Source organism: Marmota marmota, unplaced genomic scaffold (assembly GCF_001458135.2).
Source record: "Marmota marmota marmota unplaced genomic scaffold, marMar, whole genome shotgun sequence".
Lineage (NCBI taxonomy): Eukaryota > Metazoa > Chordata > Mammalia > Rodentia > Sciuridae > Marmota > Marmota marmota.
In genome coordinates this window covers 1,596,619-1,618,573 of record NW_026000241.1, presented here as the reverse complement: position 1 = coordinate 1,618,573, position 21,955 = coordinate 1,596,619, and the positions used below count along the sequence as shown (strand labels likewise).

General features: G+C 51.1%; 2 protein-coding genes across 11 annotated transcripts; one reads left to right on the top strand and one right to left on the bottom strand.

Annotated features, from left to right (window-relative positions):
• Positions 1-8,367: 8,367 nt before the first annotated feature.
• Elof1 (elongation factor 1) lies at positions 8,368-12,054 on the top strand. 9 transcript variants are annotated; one of them, XM_048794850.1, is made up of 7 exons: positions 8,474-8,675; positions 8,789-8,837; positions 10,013-10,108; positions 10,518-10,546; positions 10,784-10,917; positions 11,074-11,144; positions 11,375-12,054. In XM_048794850.1, the coding sequence occupies exons 5-7, from the start codon at positions 10,802-10,804 to the stop codon at positions 11,437-11,439; spliced, it is 252 nt and encodes an 83-aa protein (XP_048650807.1). In that variant the 5' UTR covers positions 8,474-8,675; positions 8,789-8,837; positions 10,013-10,108; positions 10,518-10,546; positions 10,784-10,801; the 3' UTR covers positions 11,440-12,054. The 9 variants fall into 9 exon arrangements, with proteins under 9 accessions (XP_015344549.1, XP_015344555.1, XP_048650805.1 ...); XM_015489067.2 differs by lacking the exon at positions 10,518-10,546; XM_048794848.1 differs by lacking the exons at positions 8,474-8,675; positions 10,013-10,108; positions 10,518-10,546 and adding an exon at positions 8,415-8,463.
• A 2,288-nt stretch (positions 12,055-14,342) lies between these two features.
• Positions 14,343-20,996, bottom strand: Cnn1 (calponin 1). Of its 2 annotated transcripts, none has more exons than XM_015489062.2 (7): positions 20,778-20,996; positions 18,833-18,954; positions 16,243-16,309; positions 16,015-16,152; positions 15,718-15,828; positions 15,149-15,295; positions 14,343-15,074 (listed from the first exon to the last, which is right to left on the bottom strand). In XM_015489062.2, the coding sequence occupies exons 1-7, from the start codon at positions 20,838-20,840 to the stop codon at positions 14,829-14,831; spliced, it is 894 nt and encodes a 297-aa protein (XP_015344548.1). In that variant the 5' UTR covers positions 20,841-20,996; the 3' UTR covers positions 14,343-14,828. The 2 variants fall into 2 exon arrangements, with proteins under 2 accessions (XP_015344548.1, XP_048650880.1); XM_048794923.1 differs by lacking the exon at positions 20,778-20,996 and adding an exon at positions 19,891-19,913.
• Positions 20,997-21,955: the final 959 nt, after the last annotated feature.

Sequence of the window (21,955 nt, the reverse complement as noted above, 5' to 3'; positions counted from 1 at the left end):
TTTTTTTTTTTTTTTTTTTTTTAGTAACTTATTCTTTTTTTTTTTCTTTTAATGTGGTGCAAAGCATTGAACCCAGTGCCTCACACATGCTAGGCAAGCACTCTATCACTATGCCACAACCCCAGCCCTCAATCTTTCTTTCACCAACAAAGCTGCTATAGATATCCCTGGACCAATGCTTTTATACATCTGTGAAAATATACATGAAGGAAAACTTCTAGAACAATTATTTTAGGGCCTGTTTCTTGGGGGTGAATACAGATATTTTTTTCCCTTTTGGGTGCTATGGATGGAATCCAGGGCCTTATGCGTGCAAGGCAAGTGCTCTACCACTGAGTCACATCCCAGCCCCACACCCCCAACCCCCACTTAGGATCAACACAGAAAGCAGAGTGTTCATGCTGAGCTGACAGCTTTAGGGGCGAAGTTCCCCTCTGAGGGAGAGTTGAGAAACATTCACCCACACAGCTGAGCCACGGGTGCAAGGCAAGCCACAGTAACCGCTCCCTTGGCTGGCCTTCAACCACCACTCCAGTGGCTACAGGGCAGGGACCTCATTGTTTGGCTCCAACCGTCAGTCCAGCTGAGTGAAGCGAAATAGCAACCTGGACAGAATGTTACTTGGGGAAGTGACCTCTTTTATTTGCTGCCTCATAGATGTTAATACTGTTGACTTAGGGACAAGGCACATATAGTATAGTATAATTAAATAAAGCTATCTTACCAAAGTGCAACCCTGAGTTGGTTCCAGCTGACATTTACCTGGCTGGCATAACTATCAGCCAAGCCTATTGCCTAAAGAACACCACCACTACATGCCAATGCAGTGGAGAGCACCTGTGTGCAGAGTGGAATGGGGAGTTGAAAATATCCAAATACCCATGGTGGCTGAAGCCAGTAGTGGTTATTTGGGAAAATTGAGAAGAGGTGAGACCTTGTGACTAGGATGGGGAACTTCAGAAGGCTGAAGGAAGATCAGTTAAGCCCAGGAGTCTGGGGCCAGCCTGGGCAACATACTAAGACCCTATCTCTTAAAAAAAAAAAAAAAGGCAAGCCAGTCACAGTGGTACAATTCTATAATAATCCCAGCAACTCAGGAGGCTGAGGCAGGAGGATTGCAAGTTGGAAGCCAGCCTCAGCAACTCAGTAGGCCTAAGCAACTTAGACCCTGCCTCAGCCACCCTGGGAATGTGGCTCAGTGATTAAGCACCCCTGGGTTCAGTCCCTGGCATCAAAAAATAAAAAAGGCAAAACCAGAAAAACCCCCTCACTTCTGATCCTGATCCATGAGACAAGCGCCATAATCCTCCTTGTTTATCAGAGGACATTAAAGAGGCTGGAACAGATTAAGTATCTTAAATATCAAGTCCAAGTTTAGGCACAGGAAGTGGCAGACCCTCAATTTTTTTTTCTTTTTTCTTTTTTGAGACAGGGTCTCCTTATATTATCCAGGCTGGCCTCGGCCTCCTGGGCTCAAGGATCCTCTTGCCTCAGCCTCTGGAGCAGTCGAGGCTATACACATACACCACAGCTCCTGGCTTAGACCCTCATTCAACTCCAACAATCTGGGCAGTTCACAGCCATCCTGGTTTGTCCCACTGACTCAGGAAAAGCAGGGGTCTGAATCAGAGATCACTTTAGCCCAATGTCCTTGTTCCCAGGGCCCAGAGCTCAGAAAGGAGAAGTGACACATTCAATGTCACATGGGAAACGAATGGCAAAGAGAAGGATTGTAACCCAAGCCCCCTCTTGTGCACTAATTTCCATGAGCACCAAGTAACAAAGCTCTGAGACAAGCAGCTGGTGACCCAAGGACACTAAGGAACAAGGCACGGTGGGCGATGGCCCTTGAGGTCTTCTGTCCAGCTGAGAAAACATTACCAGCTAGCCCTTGACCATCATTAGAAAGATGCCTTTTGGAGCCCAGCATGGCAGCATGCTTGGAATTCCAGTTACTCTGAAGGCTGAGGCAGGAGGACTGTAAGAGATTAGGCCAGCCTGGGCATTTTAGTGAGATCCTGAATATTTTTTTTTTTTTTGTACTAGAGATTGAACTTGACCACTGAGCAATGTCCCCAGCCCTATTTTGTGTTTTATTTATAGATGGGGTCTCACCCAGTTGCTTAGCACCTTGCAGTTGCTGAGGCTGGCCTTGAACTCACAATCCTCCTGCCTCAGCCTCCCAAGCTGCTGTGATTACAGGTGTGTGCCACTGTGCCTAACCTGTCTCAAAACTTTTAAAAAGACCTGGAGATGTAGCTCAGGGGTTGAGTGCCCTTGAGTTCAACCCCCAGTACCAAAAAAGAAAGGAAGGGAGGGAGGGAAAGAAAGAAAGACTTCTAAATGCCAGGACCATGATGGCAAAGTTCCCCATCCTAGTCACAAGGTCTCACCTCTTCTCACCTCTTCCCAAATAACCATTACTGGCTTCAGCTACCTTGGGTATTTGGATATTTTCAACTCCCCATTCCACGCTGCACACCAGGTGCTGGGAAAAAGACAGGCATCCTCATATCACCAGCAAACAATGTCACTGAGAGTGAGACCTTGCCACTTCCTAGTCACCATTCCAGGCCAAGAAGCAAGGGTAGGAAGATAAGACAAAGCACACTATCATCAAAGCAGGATGATATCAGCTCTGCAAACAGCAAGAGACTATCCAGGAACAAATTCAGGGTCATAGATGAACATGATGACAAGTTGAGGGATATGAAGCTTCGTGGGAAAGGAGGTGAGTTTTGCCTGGTCATAAGAAGTCAAATTCTGAACCCTACTTTAAACCATATGCAAAAATAAATTTGGGCCGGGAGTGGTGGCCATGCCTGTAATCCCAGTGACTCCGGAGACTGAGGCAGGAGGATTGCAAGTTCAAAGCCAGCCTCAGCAATGTAGAGAGACCTTGTCTCAAAACAAAAAATAAAAAGGGCTGGGGATGAGGCTCAGTGGTTAAGTTCCCCTGGTTCAAATTCCTGGTACCAAAATAAAATATCGGGAGTGTGGTAGAGCACTTCCCTAGCATGCACCAGGCCTTGGGGTCCCTCCCTAGCACCACAACAAAGAAAGAAATTTTTTAAATTAGCCAATTTAAAAATAAATAAGTCACAGTAAAAGGTGAAAATGAATATCCACCAGAGACCTGTGTAGGGGAAGACAGGATTTCTCTTCTACCCTCCTGGGTCTTTGGATGAGACTAATAATTAAATTGACATAAAACATTAGCAGGAGAAAAGCATGCATGTTTATTTAATATAAGTTCTATGAGACACAAGAGCCCTCAAAAGGAAATGAAGACCCAAAGAAGCAGAGTCCAATACCTTACCTACTGATTTGGACACAATTGTCAATTATGAAAATATAATAAGATAAAGGGGCATGGGCTAGGGAAGTTAATGGTGGAAAAATACCTAGAAATATATAGGTTGGTCTGAAAAAATTGTATTTAGTTGTGACTTCTGTCTTCTGAAAAGATGGATATTATTTTCCTCTTGGTTTAGGGAAGGCATCTTTCATCTAGAGGTTTATCTCTTGCATTCAAGAAGCAAAGAGAGGTAAACGCCATGGAAAAGCACTTGCCTAGCACATGCAAGGCCCTGAGTTCCATCCCTAGCACTGGGGGAAAAAAAAAGCAAAGAAGGCCAGAGAGGCTTCTTACACCTACCGACTTTCAACAGCTTCTAATTCAGAATAATTTGTATGACAAAGTGGCATATTTGGGGGTGGCACATTCTGCAACCCTTCCCCCTGAGATAAATCATAACAGTTCTATAAGACACAAAAAATAAAGAAAAGAAAAAAGAAATTACCCCAAACTGGAAATAACCCAACATTATTAGCAGATGAAAGGATACACAAACTATGGAACAAGTATTTAATAGAACACAACTCAATAATAAAAAGGAACATGCTACTGATATACATAGCTAAAATGAATTATCTCATATGTATCATGTAATACAATCAGTGAAAGAGACAAAACTTAAACCTACATGTCATTTTATTTTGTTTATATGACTTTATGAAAACTGTGGAGCAGATGGTGCTAGGTGCAAGGATGAGGGAAGGAACACAAAAGGGGTAAGGAAAGTTCTTGGAGATCTGCACTATCTGGCTTGTGGTGATGGTTTCATAGTTGTGACATGCGTATTACAACAAATGTCATTATGTAAAAACAAGCTGTTTCCCTGTCTGTAAATTATATCTCAAAGGAAGGAAGAAAGATGGATGGACTAACCTATGGAAGAAGGAAAGAAGAAAAGGAGAAATAAAAGAAAGAACATTAACCTGTTGATCTCAAGCAAACTGAAGAACATACCCACCCTGTGACTAAGCAATGTCATCTTTTGGTAATCTATCCTACACAATAAAATAGCTAGTCTTAAGGATGTTGGTCCAAGGACTTTTACTGCTTCATCACAGGGGGGAAAAAAAACTTGAAAAGCTCTTGAGATTGTTCATTAGCAGAATAATATTTGGATACACTATGGCTGAATTGCACTATGGACTGGGTAGCTACTGAAAACAAGAGTTATGCGAATATGTATAAACCAATAATTGGAAATAGCAAGTTGCAAGGTTGCATGTATGGTATGCTCCCATCCTGTGTATTCAGCTTTCTGCCAGCACTGAGAAAAGGGTCTTCCAGCAGGGCAGTTCCAAGGATAACACTGCCCCCTAGGGGACATCTTGGAGATCCATTCACTTAAAATAAATTGCATTACAAATTATTTTCTGGAATGCTAAAATGAAACAGATCAGCCAGGCATGGTGGCCCACGCCTGAAATCCCAGCGGCTCAGGAGGCTGAGGCAGGAGGATTGCAAGTTCAAAGCCAGCCTCAGAAATGGTGACATGCTAAGCAACTCAGTGACACCCTGTCTCTAAATAAAATACAAAATAGGGCTGGGGATGTGGCTCAGTGGTCGAGTGCCCCTGAATTCAATTCCTGGTACCCCCTCCAACAAACAAAAAACAAAACAAACAAACAAACAAACAAAAAAGAAACAGCTCTTATCAATATCCCCAGTAATCAAAACATTGCCAAAGTCAATGGTCAATTCTCTTTCCTCATCTTCCTCAAACTCTCAGTGATGTGTGATACATCTGACCACTTTTCCCATCTTGAAACACCTTCTTCTGGAGACTTCCAGGAAAAGATACACAACTTTCTCCTCCTACTTCACTGGTCTCCTCCTGCTAAGGTCTGAGGTGGATACTCCTGGTCTCCTCCTGAGCCTTCTTCACTGTCCTTTGCCCCTCACCCCTGACACCAAGTGACCTCCTCTATCCCCAGGGCTTCCAGTAACCTCCACATGTTAACGACTCCTAAAATTCCATCTGGGACTTTCTCCCAAGCTCCAGACTCCCATTTGCAATGGCCTGCTCCATGCCTCCATTTGTCTCACATTCACCAGGGCCAAGCAGTGTTCATTTCCTTTCAAACATCTCCCCTCAGCCTTCCTCCTCTGAGTAAGAGGCAGCACCGAGGTGCTCTGTACAACAAGAAGTCCTGCTCCACTCTTCTCTCTGCTTCACTCCATCATAAATTTGATAGGTGCTCCCTGCCTGTTTAACTCCTACTCAGACTTCTGGTTTCCACCTGAGTGAGCATCAGGCCTCCACAGAAGCCTCCCCTATCCTCTCAGATGAGTTGCCAACCCCTTCCACCCATACGCCTTCTCTGCTGCACTGAAGCATTGAGTTGATCCTTTATGTCCTCACTAAATTGGGGGAATTCTGGGGCCTTTCTCTGCCCATTCTAGGTCCAAAAACCAAAATTTGGCTTCACATTAGATTTCTAGATGTGGAAACTTCCATCCACCTCCACTAATTCTACCCTAGCCTAGGCCACTGATAGGAGCTACAGAGACATGAGCAATAGGAACAGGAGGCTAAGAGGATAATTCTATAAAATAGTCCCATTGTGCAGACCCCCCACATGCTTTCTCTTTTAAAAAAGCAATTTACGGGGGGTGGGGGTTTGGTGTGGTGGCTCAGTGGAAGAGCGCTTGCCTAGCATGTGTGAGGCACTGGGTTCGATTCTGAGCATCACATATAAGTAAATAAAATAAAGGTCCATTGACAACTAAAAAATATTAAAAAAAAAAAAAAGCAATTTACCAGGCTTGGACTGTGGCTCAGCAGTGGAGCACTTGCCTAGCATGTGCAGGGCCCTGGGTTCAGTTCTCATCACCACATAAAAATAAATGAAATAAGGATATTGTGTCCAACTACAACTAAAAAATAATTGTTAAAAAAAAAAAAAAGCAATTTACCTGCAGCCCTATCTGGCTTAAGTCAATAGAATGTTTCATTCCTCAGCGAATTACCTGTTGTCTGCAGGAGAACTGGACTCCGAAATGGCAATAAGAATCCAAGTTATTCTAAAGTGGGTGGTGTAATGGTTAATTGGAATTTTTAACTTTTTTTTTTTTTCCTGGGGATTGAACCCAGGGGCACTCAAACACTAAGACACATCCCCAGCCCTATTTTGTATTTTATTTAGAGACAGGGCCTCACTGAGTTACTGAATGCCTGATGAGACTGGCTTTAAATTCCTAATTGTCCTGTCTCAGCGTCTCAAACTGCTGGGATCACAGGCATGCGTCACCACACCGGGCTAGAATTATCAACTTGATTGGATTAAGAAATAGAAAGGATTAAGGTGATTATGGGTGTGCCAATGGGGGTGTGTCTAAGAATGACTGGCATGTGGGATAGCCAACAGAAATGGAGACCCTCCCTAAGTGTGGGAAGTACCGCCCAATAGGATGATGGCTTGGATGGAATAAAAGCTGGAAGAACAAGGCGGCAGCAGCAGATGCAAGCTCGGTTCTTCTTGAGTGCGGTCTCTTCATTGCTGCTGCAATCATCTGAGGAATTGGACTGTCACTTCTTCACTCTTCCAAAGCAGACTCTGCTAGTGATTCTCCAAAAGCCTTCAGTCTCCGACTAGGGTTGAACCCTCTTGTTCTGAGGCTTCAGCCTGTTGGACTGCGCAGCTACTTGTTCTTCCAAATCTCCAGCCTGCGGACGGCCATTGTGGACTATCCAGCTTCTGGTCACATAAGCCAAGCTAGTAAGTCTCCTTTTTATAATTATACTTCCTGTTGATTATGTTCCTTTAGAGAACCCTGATGAATACAGGGGGGTTTTGAGACCCTTACAAAGACCAGATCCCAGAACTCAAGGAGGTAAGTTTAATTTCCCCTAACCAAAATCTGTAAGAATAGGTTCCAGTTAGACTGATCAGCATGGATCAAAGTGACCTACAGTTGTCATGGCAGTAGGAACTTAAGTTTGGTGTCATCCTGCTCAGTCAAAAGTTAAGAAATAAGAAAGAGGTGGCTCCTGGGTGGGATTCTCTGGAAACTTTCCTGGGACTCCCAATAAAACTGGGGGACAGGAGGTACTGAAATGTCCCCCTCCCCTCTGAGAGGATCTACTGTCTTCCTAGAGTGTGCCTTTTCTCTTTTTCTAGCCCTTCAATTAACTCAGGCCTGTTACTCTGAACAGTATGACTGAAATCTTTCTGACATAATTGCAAAAATCTGGTTTGGAGCAGGCCTTTGTGTTGCCTCAGTTTCATGGAAGGCGCCAGAGCTCTGTAACACCATCTTTTGTCCAATCACAGCTAGGGCTTTCAAAATGTTCTCTTAGTTCCACTCTACCATCTCATTCTTCGCTAAGCAGCTGGAGTGGGCTTCTTAGAACCCAGACCAGAAAGCAAAAACAAGAACCAACCAAACTCTACCCCTAAATCAAACATAACTTCCTCAACCCAAAATCCAATAAAGGCCTTAACATGGCCCGCAAGGCCTCACATGGTCTCTATTCCATATCCAACCTCTGCACTCAAAGTGTAGCCCTTGGACCAGCTGAGAAGCTAGTTAGGAATACAGATTCTTGAATTGCTGAATGTAACTTGAATTTTTAAGAGAACTGCAGATGCTCTTAGGGTTTGAGGACAGGTTCTTATACTCCCCCTCAAACCTCATTTAGCCTTAAGGGTATTTGCTACTACTCAAGGCTGGGATTGTGGAATGAACAGGGTGCCCGAAGTGGAGGTCTAGGTGGGCAGTGAAGGAAAGGGACTAGGGCTAGAACTGAGAAAGACCACGCAAGTGGTGCAGCCCACGGCGAGGCCGCCTTCCCAGCACTGATTTGGTCCTGAAGCGGCAGAACAGTCAATCCCGGGAACTTAACCAGAAAGTAAGAGTAGCGACAAAGCGGTGCAACAATTACAAGTAGTACTCTTTGCGCAGGCGCACAGTATCCTCGCTGCCTGAAATTTGAGTACGCGTGCGCACAGAGAAGCAGCTGGAGGCTGTGGGGCCTATTCGCCGGGCCTCTTAGGGCGGGGTGGGCGGGACCTGAGAGGGAAGGGGATTTCCGCTTCCTCCGAGAGCCCGGAAGTCACTGTCTCCCGGGCGAACCGGGCCTTTGCAACGAGGGAAGGCGAGTGCAGGTGATCGTGCGCGCGGGCGGGCGTTGGGGCTGGGCCAGACTGGTCGTTCTTCTGCTCTGGGACACTCACGCGGTCCTGGAACAGCCGCCAGGGTCTCCGGCTTGGGGGGCGGCTGGTCGGGGAAATTGATCTCCGGACCCTAGCCCTCCAAGTTGGGCAGCTCTGGCCCTGCCTCCTTCGGGTGGTCGTCGGGAGGCGACGTCCAGGCCTCGGTGAGCTTGGAGAAACAGCCCGCCCCTCGCCTCTTGTGTCGCGGCAGTTTGGGGGGCGGGGATCAACCCTCTTCCAGCTCTCCCTTGACGCGCTTGGACTTTCGTTGCCATAGGACACACCTGGACCTCTGGTTCTTGTGCAAGGCAGAATCCATTCCTCAGGTGCGGTGCTGTGATCACCGGGTGAAATGAGATACTGGGCCCCCTCCGTTGCTCTCATTCAGGAGACTTATTTATTCATTCAATAAGTAGTTAAGTACTTAATGTGTTCCAGGCACGATGCGTGCAAGGAATTCAGCAGTGAACAAAACATGTCCCTGCAGAACTGACATTCTCATGGGAGGAGGTCTAGGATTAGAGTCAGAAAACTGCCTTTTTTGAGCACCCTGAGCTGATTTTTGTTGTAGCCAGAGCTGAGCTTTCAGGAAAAAAATAAAACACACTGTCCTGGCAGGTGACAAGATGGGCTACAGACCAGGTGGCACCTTATTTAAACCTTAAAGGTCTTGTGAGATCTAGCTGATCTTTTGCATCTCACACTCTTCTCTCCATTGCTCTCTGGGCTACAGCCACACTCTGGAAAAAAGCAGTTTGCCTCAGGGCACTTACAGTTGGCCATTCCTCTGCCTGCACATCTTTGCATCATGACTGCCTCCTGTCATTGAGACCTCAGCTTAAATGATACCCAGAAAGGGTCCTTCCCAATCCCCTTATCTGGAGCAGCCTCACCTCAGAAACTTTCACTTAGCCCTGTTTAATAACCTTCATAGCACTTACTAATACACGAAATTCTCTTGCTTATGTGCTTACTTCATAAAAGCCTGCCATCCTCCATTGGAATTTCAGACACCTTGCCTGCCTTGTTGGTTGCAGCATTAGTATGATTGAACAGAGTTCCTGGGATCTGCTTACTCACTCATTCAGTAAATATATGTTGGAGGGAGAGGGCAATTCTATGGCCATGAGCAATTCCATATTCTGAGGATACAAAGAAAAGACAAAAATTCCTGCCCTTGTGGAATCTATACTTAGAAGGAGGTAGGCAGAATTGGGGATCAGGAAGACTGAGAATGAGGAGGCTGAGATTACTGCTCCTCAGACGATGGGGATTGCCTTAGAGGTGATGAAAAGTGGTAAGGTTCTGGATGTATTTCAGAAGGGCAGGGGCAGAGTCTGGTATAGGGTGTGTAAGGAAGAAAACGAGAAGGATGAGTTCAAGAGTTTTGGCCTGAAAACTGGAAAGATGGAGGTGCTGTCCGCTGAGATGGAGAAAGCCTCAAGAGAAGAGGTTGAGGTGCCCGGAGCTCAATTTTGGACATGTTACTTTGCATTCATAGACATCCGGTGAAGTTGTGTCCAAGACAAGGAGACCATTGGGTCTGTGGTGGAGGCTGAAGAGGTGGGATGCATGAAGCCCAAGGACCTCCGTGGAGGTGTGAGGAGGGAGCAGGCAGAGGCCCAAAAGATGGAGCTCATGGACTTTCTTATTACTGGGGAGGCTGAAGAAGCAGCAGAGGACGGGGAGGGCTAGAAGGGGCCACCAGGGAGGCAGCGGGCAGGGAGAGGCTGGGGTCCCGAGAACTACAGGGGAAAGATGGGAGGGATCGGTGTGTCCAGTGCCGTGAAAAGGGGACTGACTGTTGGTGTTGGCTTTGATGACCTTGATTGAGTGACAAGAAGTGTAAAGAATGGGAGGGGGACACAGGCAGCAGAGAAAAACCTGCGGAGAAATGGGTAGCTGGAGGATGAAGAGGTAGTTTTCTGACATTTTAAGAGATGAGCAAGGTAGTGTGTTAGTGATCTAATGGACTCTGAGGGAGCATCCGTACCTTTGTTTTGTAGACAATGAAACCAGGGCACAGAAAGCTTAAGTAAGTTGGGGAGCAAGGGTTAGAGGCCACCCAGAGTGCACTAGGGGGGGACTGTCTTTCTGCCTTGGGATTGGGAACTTCAGCCCCCTGAAGTAGAGCTTGGGCACCATTGTACAAGGCCTCCCTATTCCATGGGCCACTGCCAAGGCTCCTTCCCAGTCTGCTTCTCAGAGTGTCAAACGAGAGGACTGCCAGCTACTATGAGCCTCTGACTTCTGCCCTCCCTCACCTCCATAGGTTTGCCCACCTATAGCCATGGGACGCAGGAAGTCAAAACGGAAACCACCCCCCAAGAAGAAGATGACAGGCACCCTGGAGACCCAATTCACCTGTCCTTTCTGCAACCACGAAAAGTCTTGTGATGTGAAAATGTGAGTGAGGGGCTGGGTGAGGCCTCCTGCCCCACTGGGTACCTGAGTCTCTCCCCCTTGCCTGTAGTCCTCCATCCTGTCCCAGTCCTTCTGTTTGGGGGGTCACCAAGGGCTTATTGCTCATCATTCTCTCCACCTCACTCTATCCCATATCAGGGACCGTGCTCGCAATACCGGAGTCATCTCTTGTACCGTGTGCCTAGAGGAATTTCAAACGCCCATCACATGTATCCTTGGAAAATGCAGCTTTTGGCTGGGAGGGGCGGGGGTAGTCAGAGCTGTCATGCCCAGGGTGGGCTAATTAGGGGCAGATCGCTAAGGGTGAGGGGGCTGGAGTCCATCCCTACGCCTCTAGCCCCACTGTGGCCTGGCACAGGGCCACTGCCACTAAGGTGAGCAGAGGTATATGGCGGGGGGTGTCCAGTGCCACTAATTGTCCTTGACCTCAGCAATTCAGATTTGTCAGAACCAGTGGATGTGTACAGCGATTGGATAGATGCCTGTGAGGCAGCCAATCAGTAGCAACACAGAGGACCCATCCCTTGGTGGCCCTGCCTGCCACGGACCCACCTGCTGGGTCCTAATCCAGAGACATTCCAGGGGTCCAGGGTGTGGGTCCAGAGCTGTGTGTATGGAATGGGTGTGAGCGTGAGTGAGCTGGTGTGGCTGCAAGCATGGCTGTGTGCACGTGGACTTGGGGTGAAATTGGTCTCCTGGGCCTGAGAGGCCCAAACTGGCCTCATTTGGCTCCAGACTCCTTTGAACTGCTCCATTCTCCAGCCCCAGCCTCCTGTGGCTTTGGAGTCCTGGCTCCTTCAGGGTAGGTTCCTGACATCCTGGGCAAGGGAAGCCACCAGAGTCTGAAGCGGGACCTCCCTGGACTCCTCACCCACCTCACCAGCACCTCACCTGTGTGAACAGGATTTCCCGCCCTTCTTCCCTTCCTCCCAGTGCCTGTAACTGGGTGTCAGAGCCACGTTCCCCAGGTCCCTTGGCTGGGCCTCGGTAGGAGGCCAGCTCCCCTGTGCTAACTAGATAAGCTCTGTGTTAATGGGAGCTGCTTTTATAGAGGAGGCAAGGAACGGTGTGGGGATAGCTGTCAATCAACTAGCCCTTCAATAAAGCAGCTCATGCAGATCCTGGCTGACTGTGATTTCTTGGCTTCTGTGTCTACCCCAGCGCCAGAAGAGGAGGTGGGATTTAGGGTGAGGCACTTTAGAGGTAGCGGTCACTGGTTGGAGGTGGGGTTCTGTCAGTCCTTCAAACGGTTCAATATTTCATTCATTCATGAAGTATTCAGGGCAATGCTGGGTGCATAGGATGGAGCAGACACATCTGGCCAGGTGTTTACAGAAGTCACAGTGAAAACCCTGGGGTATGGGAGGCAGTACAGAGGAGGCAGTGTTCAAGACCACCCCATACCTGACACTGCTCTCAGGGCTTGTTATTTCCATGTCCCAACAGCTGCCCTGTGAGATGGGTGCAAGGTAACCCTAGGTTCACAAATGGGGAAACAGGCCCGAGAACTAGGAGGCCACTGAGGTCCCTCAGCCAGAAAGACATAGCTGTGTCTTGAACTCAGGCTGGCTCCACAGCCTGTGATCTTCCTTATAAGTCCAGGGAACAGAAGTTCATGGGATGTTTTGGGGGCTGTGGGCAGGGGCGGAACCCTGGAGAAACATACTGGTCCACTGAGAGGACCTGTTTGCAGGGCTGGCGGGGGGTGTCAGAAGACTGCGGGTAGATGTGCACCTGCCCTCAGAGGGTCTTAAGGGTGGCAGGAGCCCTGACCCTGGTAACCTGGGCAGATCCAGCACCTGAACTTGGCCTCATGGAACCTTCGCATTAGGTAACCTGGCTTCAGAGTCCTCAGTGGTACTGAGGGAAGGATGTAAAAAATTGGGGGGGCTATGAAGAGGAGGGAATGGACAGGGAGAGTGCCTGGAATTGTTCAAACAGCTCCAGTGCCACCCAGGGCAGGGACAAGAGAACAGCCAAGGAAGGTTCAGCTGGCCTGGAAGTCCTAGCCACGCACTGTGCAGTGACAAACCCCTCCCTGGCACTTCTACCTTCTCTAGCGCCCCGGGTAAGGTCCCCTAGACCTGGAAGGAGATAGAGGATCCAGGCGGCATGGTAGACAGGCCCCTGAGTTCAGCAGTACCAAGATCCAGCTGAAAGGGGTCTTGTTCCTTTGGCACCCAGAGCCCTCCCTGTCACCGGCCCACCCTAGCCTGACAGACCAAGTGCTAATATGGTACTGTTTTCCTAAGGAGGCAGGGCCCTGGGCCAGGCATGGATCCTCCTCAGCATAGCTTCCCTGCGCTGCCCTGGGGGGAGCAGATCTTGTGGTCACTAGGCCAAGAGTGCCTGGAATCTGGTTTACGAGGCCCCAGGGACTGTGTGCATCTACATGAGGGACTTCTGGTGTCTGTCTCTGCAGGTCCCCACATTCCAGCCTCAACCTCTGTCCTTAAGGGGGAGTGAAGGAGGGAGGGGAAGAAGACTGCTCTGGGTCCCCCTCCCATTCTCTGCATTCTCCCCTTAGCACCCTGTTACTGGTTTCTTCCAGGCAGGAGGGCTGGACCCTCCTCTCCAGAACAAGACGCCCTCTGAAGGGTGAAGTGGTTGGAGCCCTGTCCACAAACTTAAGGTCCTGGAGTGACAGGCCAGAGTTGGGACTCAGCCTTAAGAAGGCTAGGAGCAAGTGAGGCAGAGAGGGGCAGCTGTACCCTGTGGCAAGCCACTCAGCAGCTCCATGCCAGTCAGTAGGACACATTGCCTTGTCCCATAGAACCAATCTTTACTTCCCCCCAGTCAGGCTGAAGGGGTTGCCCCTGCCCACGAGTACCACCAGGACCCTTGCATGTCACTTCATTGAAGCTTCCCCTGACCCTACACTGTTCCTATTTTTCTTATGAGAAAACAGGCTGTGCCCAAGGTCACTGAGCCAGCAAGCAGCAGAGTCACATCCCATCCCACCAGTGTCGGCACTCGGTCTTCCTCACTACCACCCACCTGTCCACAGGAGGGTGTGTGCATGGATACTGTGGTGTGTGAGGCTGTGCGTGTATCACCATTCCGGTATTTCTTTTTCTTTGTGGTGCTGGGTGTGGAATTTAGGGCCTCACACATGCTGGGCAAGGGCTCTACCACCAAGCTCCACCCCAACCCAGTGTTTGCCATTTCACATGTCGCTGGTGGCGAGTGTGGACTACATGTAGGTGCACATCTTGTGTGCAAGGTTAGGAGTGCATGTGGATGTTGCACTAGACACGGTGCCTGTCCTATGTCTAATGGACTGAGGTCCCTGTGCATTCCTTGGGGCAGGTATGTGAGTGCAGGAGATGGGGTGTATCTGAGCAAGGTTGTCTGCATGTGTGCAAGAGCCATACAGGCTCTGGGACAGAGCAGTTCCAAGCTTCAGGTGATTTTACAGCATTTATTGTGCTCCAGTGAAATAGGAAAAAAGTGCTCGCGTTACAAACGCTGCTGTCACATCCGCGTACGCCAGTCTCTGCAAACCAAACCGCGTGTGTCCGCTGCGTCTCTGGGCATGCAGTTTGCTCCCACTGTGGGAATGGGCTGGGGGCAGGCGGAGCCTGGGCTCTGGGGGCTTGGTTTGGGGGCTTCTGGTCCTGGGGGTACCCACTTGTGAGGGAGTGGGGGACAGCTGGAATAGCTTTGCTCAGTGCATCATCTGGGTGCTTTCAAGGACACCCAGCTGTAGGTTGGACCCTGCAGTGCCACAGGGAGGATGGCCCCCTTCCCTCACAGGTCCCCCAGTCTGCACTCCCCAAATTGTAACCCTATCGGCAGGTGCCAGGGGGCTGGAGGACGCCATGCAGGGGGACAGGGTTGGCTGGAGCCGGTTGGGTCCAGCCAAGAGCAGCAGCCAGCCTCCCTGGGGGGCCCTAGGCAGAGTTGTAGTAGTTATGTGCGTGGTGGTTTGGGGTGGGCTCACCCAGCTCCGGGTACTCTGGCGTCAGGCAGTACTTGGGGTCATAGACCTGGCGCGGTAGCCCATACACCGTCATGCCCCTCTGTGAGGCCCCCTTGTTGCTGCCCATCTGCAGGCTGACATTCTGCATGTCACAATGCTCCATGCCCAATCCTGGCTCGAAGATCTGTCTCTTGGTCCCAGGTGCAGTCATACCGGCCTACACAGGACAGAGTGGTCAGGCCTTGGTTACCGTGAGGACCTGGCCAGTGTGACCAACAGCCCCCTACTCACCTGGCTGGCTCCCTTGTTGGTGCCCATCTGCAGGCTGATGGTGGCCTGGTCCAGGGGCTGGTCTGTCCCCAACTTGGGGTCATAGAGGTGGCGCCGGGTACCATAGGCTGTCATGCCTTGCTGGCTGGCAAACTTGTTGGTGCCCATCTAGGAGACCAGAAAGAGTCACACCAAAGATTACAAAGTCCCCCCCGTGGGCCGTGAGACACCTGATGTCGGATCATGAGGCCCTGCTGCCTCCCTTGGTTTACAAGCTGGAAAATGAGAGTCAGTGGGCACAGCACACAAGCAACATTTTGGGTTCCCATTCTCATCAACTGGGCCATCCTGGCAAAAGTAGGCTAGCAGCTTCTGCAGGCCTGGGGGTGGGTGAGGTGAAGAGTGCCTGGCCCCTTGGTCTGTTGGCAGAGGGAGTGAACACGAGTGGAAAGGGCTAAGCAGGGTCCTGGCCTAGTGTTAGTTAATGCCAGATGTCCTGCCCCCGCAAACCTCTAGGCACCAGCTGCCCTCCCTCCAGGAGGACACTGACCTCCCACTCAGCGCAGCAGTGAATGGGGAAGGGGCAGTACCTGCAGCCCAATGATGTTCCGTCCTTCTCTTAGCTTCTCTGGCTCAAATTTCCGCTCTTGCTTCTCCGCATACTTCACACCCACATTCACCTTGTTTCCCTTCGTCTTGGCCTGGGTGGGGCCAGGAGGACAAGGACTGACAAGAGAGCCTCTAGCAGGCTGCATTGTCCCCTGGGAGACATGGCAGGTCACCCGCCCTCCCAGGTCACCCGTCCTGGGCTTGATGGCACAAGTGGCCCCGCATGCAGCCCAGCCTAGCCCAGCCCTATCCTGTGCCCACGCTGCCCCTACACTCACCATGCTGGCCAGAGCCAGGAGGGTGGACTGCACCTGGGTGTGGTTGGTATTCTCAAACAGGTCGTTGGCTTCGAAGATGTCGTGGGGCTTCACCCCATACTTGGTAATGGCCTTGATGAAATTGCCAATGTTCTCCAGCTGGAGGGGAGCAGGCAACATTAGAGGTGAGAGGGGGAGGGCTGAAGGGCTTGTGGACAATGGACCAAGAGAAGTTGCCTCTGGGCTTACCTGGTGCCAATTTTGGGTTGATTCGTTTACCTTCTTCACAGAACCTGGCTGGAGCTTATTGATGAATCTACAAAGAGGGGAGGGGGTTCCGGGGTGAGCCCCTGCTGCTCCCAGCAGGCCAGGCAGGTGGGATAAGCAAACTCAGGGCGAATGGGAAACCAACCACAGGGAAAGTGGACTCAGGTCACCAGCCACAAAGTCCCCATGTCAGGATCTCCTAGTTTTCCTAAGGCTTCATTGGTGGCCACTTGTGTCTCAGTTTCTTTTTCTCTTGTGGACACAGCGGGGAACCCACAGGGACCTCTTCTCTGACCACACTCACCCCCTTGGTGATCTCATCAGTATCCCCACTTTCAGTGCCCTCCATGTGCCAGTGATTCCCCAGTGGGCAAGGCCAGCAGCCCAGGCCTCTCGCTCTCCAGCCCTCCCTCCGTGGGAGTTCCAATCTGCTCAAATCCAACACCCACCACCCCAGACTCCTGACATACACATCTGCTCACCAATCCCTCCTCCCTCCGCTTTGCTCAGTAAGCAACAATTCCCACCTTTCCTGGTGCTCAGCCAAATTACTTGGACTTGACTTCCCCTTTCTCTTCCGCAGCAAGTCCTTGGGCTCTGCCTTCTAAATGCATGAGGAAGCCCACCCACTTGCCTGCTGCCCCTCACCACCCCTACCCTGCTCTGAGTCCTCAGCGCTTCTGCTGGGCCCTTGCAGTGGCCTCCTGTCCGTGGGCTCCCAGCTTCCACCTCCTCCCTCACAAACTTTTGGCCTTTTTAGTTTTTCCTTGTTAAGCTGGGAATGGACCCCAGGCCCTTGTGCATATTAGACAAGTGCTCTACCACTGAGCTGCACCCCAGCCCTTTACATAGTTATTTATTTTTTGAGGTAGGATAAGTTGTCCTAACACTCAGTTGCTGAGGCTGGCCTCAAACTTGCCATCCTGCCTCAGCCTCCCGAGTAGCTGAGATACAGACATGACATTGTGTCAGACAAGAATGACCTTTTATTTTATTTTCTCATTTTGCTGTGCAGGGGATCAAACCCAGCCCATGCTAAGCAAGCTTGTTCTCTACCACTGAACTACATCCCCAACCCAAAAATGGCCTTTTAAAAGCAATTCAAGGGCTAGCATTCAAGAGGCCTTGGGTTTGATCCCCAGTGTCTCTCTCTCTCTCTCTCTCTCTCTCTCTCGCTCTCTCTCTCACACACACACACACACACACACACACACACACACACACACACATTAAGTTACCTTCCAGTTCAAAATTCCATACTGGATTCTCATTGCCTTTAGTATAAAGTCTGAATTCCTCTACATGACTAACAGACCCTGTATCACGTGGCCTCCGGTTAACCTAATGACTTTACCTCCCTCCACTTCCCCACCCTGAGTAGGTACCAGCATGCTACCTCAGGGCCTTTGCTCTGTCTGCTCTGCTCTGCTTCCATTGTTCTTCTCCCAGGTCTCCTGGCTCCTTCCTTCGCTTCATCCAGAACTCTGTTCAATGTTACCTCCTCAGAAAGGCCCTCCAGACCACACTAGGAGAGGACTTCCACTCCGCCTCGGGTCCTCCCACTCCTCCCACCATACTTCCCACTGATTCTTCTCCTTGGCACTTATCTGCAAGTGTGTGATTGTTTGATCAATTCTTTGATCTCCCCCAGTAGGATTAAAGCTTCCTATCAGACTCCATCCAAGTGGATCTGGTTCACTATCCCTGTGCCTAGACCAGAGCCTGGTACACAGCAAAAGCTATAAATGCTTATTGCATGAGTGGATTACTGATGGGTAGGTTAGCTCTGTACTCTTTTCTTCTTTTTTGGCAGCGTTAAGGGTGCAACCCAGGACCTCTTTCATGCAAGGAAGGCACTCTACCACCAAGCTGCACCCCAGCCCTCGCTCTGTACTCTTGAGACTCAAGCAGCGCCCATGAGATGGGACACCAGCATGGATGGAGATGATGAAGCAAGATGAGCACCCTTGCTTCTCCTTCTCAGCACCTAGGACTCCATAGTCTGCACCTTTGGAAAGCTCAAGGGCAAACTCTGGCTCTCGTGGTCACCGGCCTGGGGGCCTGGACCAGACTCAGAGAGGCACACAAGACCCCAGCTGGGCTCAGGCCCCATTCAAGGAAGGGGATGGGAGCTTCGGAGCTGAGGGTTTTCATTTCCCTTGGCAGCGAGGTTCTGAGGGTAGTAAAAAATTATCATGGCTCATGCCCATTGCCAAGCCCATGATGAACAGTCATGGTTGCCCCTGCCTTTTAACGGTCACCTCTCTTTCTTGGGATGCTGGAGACCATGAATTGACATGCCCTGTAGAGCTGCTGGTTAAGATTCTGGAATCATTTCCCTTGTGACACCGTGAGACTTAGAACAATGTGTCTCACCTGAGCCTCAGTTTTATTTGCCTGTTAAATGGGCACAGTGGTTGTTTGCCAGCTCAGAGGACTACTTGGAGATATCAGCTATAAGGTGGTCAGCCAAGCTCCAGGCTCATGGTCATTTGAGGGGGATTGAGGGGCTACAAGGACTTGGGTGTGGAGTAGCTGAAGGTAAGGTCTGTACCACGAGAGTGCCACTCACTCGCAAAGGATGATACCATCTTTGAGGCCATCCATGAAGTTGTTGCCGATGCGACGTCCCGTCACCCCCTCGATCCACTCTCTCAGCTCCTGTTCCCGCTGGTGGTCATACTTCTGGGCCAGCTGGGGGTTAGGGGCACAGAGAGGGTGGTGAGGACACAGGCAATGGAGGACAGCTTTGGCTCCCTGAGTCTGATTCGAACCTCCCCAGGCCTGATCTCCTTCCTTGCCCCATCCCAACTAAGGCAATTCTATCCCAGTGTCCATGGGGGCGGGGGCTAGAAAGGGGCTGAGGGCCAGGGCTGAGGTGGCACCTGCCCAGGGGGCCATTCCGGGCATTCTGAGGTTTGGCACCAGAGAATGTAGACAAGGAGGCGGGTGGAGAGCTGGATCCTCAAGCTGGGGGGTGGCGCCGGCCTCCTGGTTCCCCCTCCAGGCCAAACTTGGGGCTTAGTTTCCCTTGGCCCTGCCCCCTCCACCCCCATTTGGGAAGAGAGGGTGCCATAGGCAGGGGAGGGGGAAAGTTAAAGAGCTGGGTGCTGACTTTTAGGGAGCATACTCTAACATCTGTCTCTCGGTGTCTCCCCGGGTCTTCTGCCCCAAGTGGGGGGCTTGCCTTCCTCTCACTTCTGATCCTTGGGTCCCTGTACTTCTGTCTCTTTCTCCAATCCCCCTCTCCTCAGGCTCTCCCCGACAACCCCAGTTCTGTCTGTCCTCCTTTGGCCCAGTTTCCAGGTCCCCATCTCTGGGTAGCTAGTTCCTGGAGCACCCTGCAGGTCCATTTCTCAGCTCTGACTTCAGGCTTGCTGGCTCTGGTGGGGGGTGGGGCTCCTCAGTCTCCCCTCCCCGCCTCGCTCTTATCTCGCTCCTGGCTCGCCCTCCCTGTCTGTCTCAGGCTCCCAGTATCTCCTCTACTTTCCCCCTCCTTCCCTCTCCACTCGCCCCCACTCCCACGTCTCTAGAATCCTCCAGCCCAGCCAGGCTCCCAGCCCCCCGAGGATTCGGGCGGCCCCTTCCCCTGGGTGGAGAGGAGGGAGGTGGGAGGGGGCGGCCCCTCACCTGGCCCGGGTCCTGCCGCCCCCCTCCCCACCAGCTCCGCTTTATAAAGCAAACCCGCCCTTATATAGCGCGGCCCGGGCTCCCTGAGGCCGCCTTATATGGCGCGGCGGCTCGGTGTGACTCCGGGGCGGCTCTGGGGGGAAGGGGGCGGCGCTGGGATCGGACTCCCGCCAGAGCACCCGCCCCCTGCCGCCCCTTCCTCCAGCCCGAGGGTCCCGCAACCCAGGTTCTAATCCCGTCCCGCTCCCTTGCTGTGGGACCTGGGAAAAACCATCCTGCGCCTCAGTGGTCCCCTCTGTCAAATGGGGCCGGGACTTTGCCCTAGCGACGCCCCGGGAGCGTTCCAGTGGGACGGGGCTTCAAGTGCCCTATCTTGTGGGGAGGTGAGTTCAGAGTCCCAATTCTGTGCCCGCCTTAGCTGGGACCTCAGTTAACCCATCCATAACGTGAAGATGGTTTCCTGGTGTCTGCCTAGCACTGCAATTAGGAAACCCCCTGGGGGGTCTGACGCCCACTTCTCCACCCCAACCATCTCCTTCCTGATCTCCCACACTTTCTTCACCTCCCAGGAAACCAGCTGTCAAGGGTTCTCAATTTCTTTGTCAGGCTGGGGGCTGTGAGAAAAATCAACAAGTCTTCCTCTGTGTCCCTGCCAGGAACACCAAAGGTTGACAAAGGACTTCCATCAGGTGGCTGGGTGCCCCCATCGCACCCCAAAAAAGTATCTGAGGGCTCTGGGGTGTTCACAAGAGGCAGAAAGCCAGAACTACCCTGTACCTCTCCCTCTTCCCCTCTCAGGTTCCCCGTCACATGGGATAGGCAGGAGGGGTTCAGGGAATCCTAAGAGAGGGGCTTGTGGCCTGGCAGAGTGTGTGGGCCAGTCTTACCTTGTTCTTGACCTCAGCTGACAGCCCGTAGGCGGGGCCTCGGTTGAAGTGAGCAGAGGACATGTTGACCAGAAGGCTCTGGTGGGGACAGTAGTGACGCTGAGGACCAGGGAGGCAGCAGCTGAGACTCCGTCTGCACCCTCTTCCCTCCTCACACGTTTTTGAAGCTCCGGAGGTGGCCCGGGTCTCTTCCAAGGCCGTCCCATTGGCTGAACGGGCCTGCCAAGGGGCGGGGCGCCCCCCCACCTTGGCCACCCCCTTCCTCGTGATGTCAGGGCCTTGGTATTGGGAGCTAATTGTGTCATTGTTTCCACCTAGAGGGGCAGCCTGCATTATTCTGAGAAGGGGGCTTGATCAGACAGAGACCAACTTTCTCCCCCACCCCAGCCTGTCACTGTCCACTGAGTCTCCGGCTCAGTCTCTGAGGCACTTTATTTCTGAGGTCATCACCCTTTGTCCCTCTCCAATCTTGAGCCAAGACTGTCATCCCTGGTAGTTTAGCAAGCACCACCCCTGAGCTTAGCCCAGACACCAATAGTCTATATATAGCCTTAGGCAAGTCCCTTCTCTCTGGTCCTCTGTTGCCACATCTGTAAAATGGGCTAATGACAGCTCCTACCTTGTGTAGTGTTGTGAAGATCAGAACAAATGCTGCCTCCAGCGGCACAGGAGAAGAACTCAGGCAATAGTAATATTTCTTTTTTTTTAATATTTTTATTTTTAGTTATTGGCAGACAAACATCTTTGTTTGTATGTGGTGCTGAGGGTTGAACCCGGGCTGCACGAATGCCAGGCGAGCGCGCTACCTTTTGAGCCACATCCCCAGCCCAATAGTAATATTTCTACTGAGGATCTGATACCCCAGTTCGGTCCCCTTCAGCCCCTCATAAGGCTCCGGGAGAGCAAAGATCTTGGATCTACTCTTCCCATCCACCTGTGGGTCACTGGAACCATGAGCTGACTGTTAGTGAGTCCTGGGCCTTGAACAACCACCCTGTCCCAGACTGGCTAGTCTAGTTGGATACTTGCCCTGCCTGGCCAGCTCTTACCCCTGGACCACAGGGGTAGATGTCATATCCACATTATGCAACATATGTCAAGGACACGACAGAGACACTTGGACGACATGCCAGCAACCTGCCACATGCTGATGATATATTTTGCTTTTTTTTTTTTTT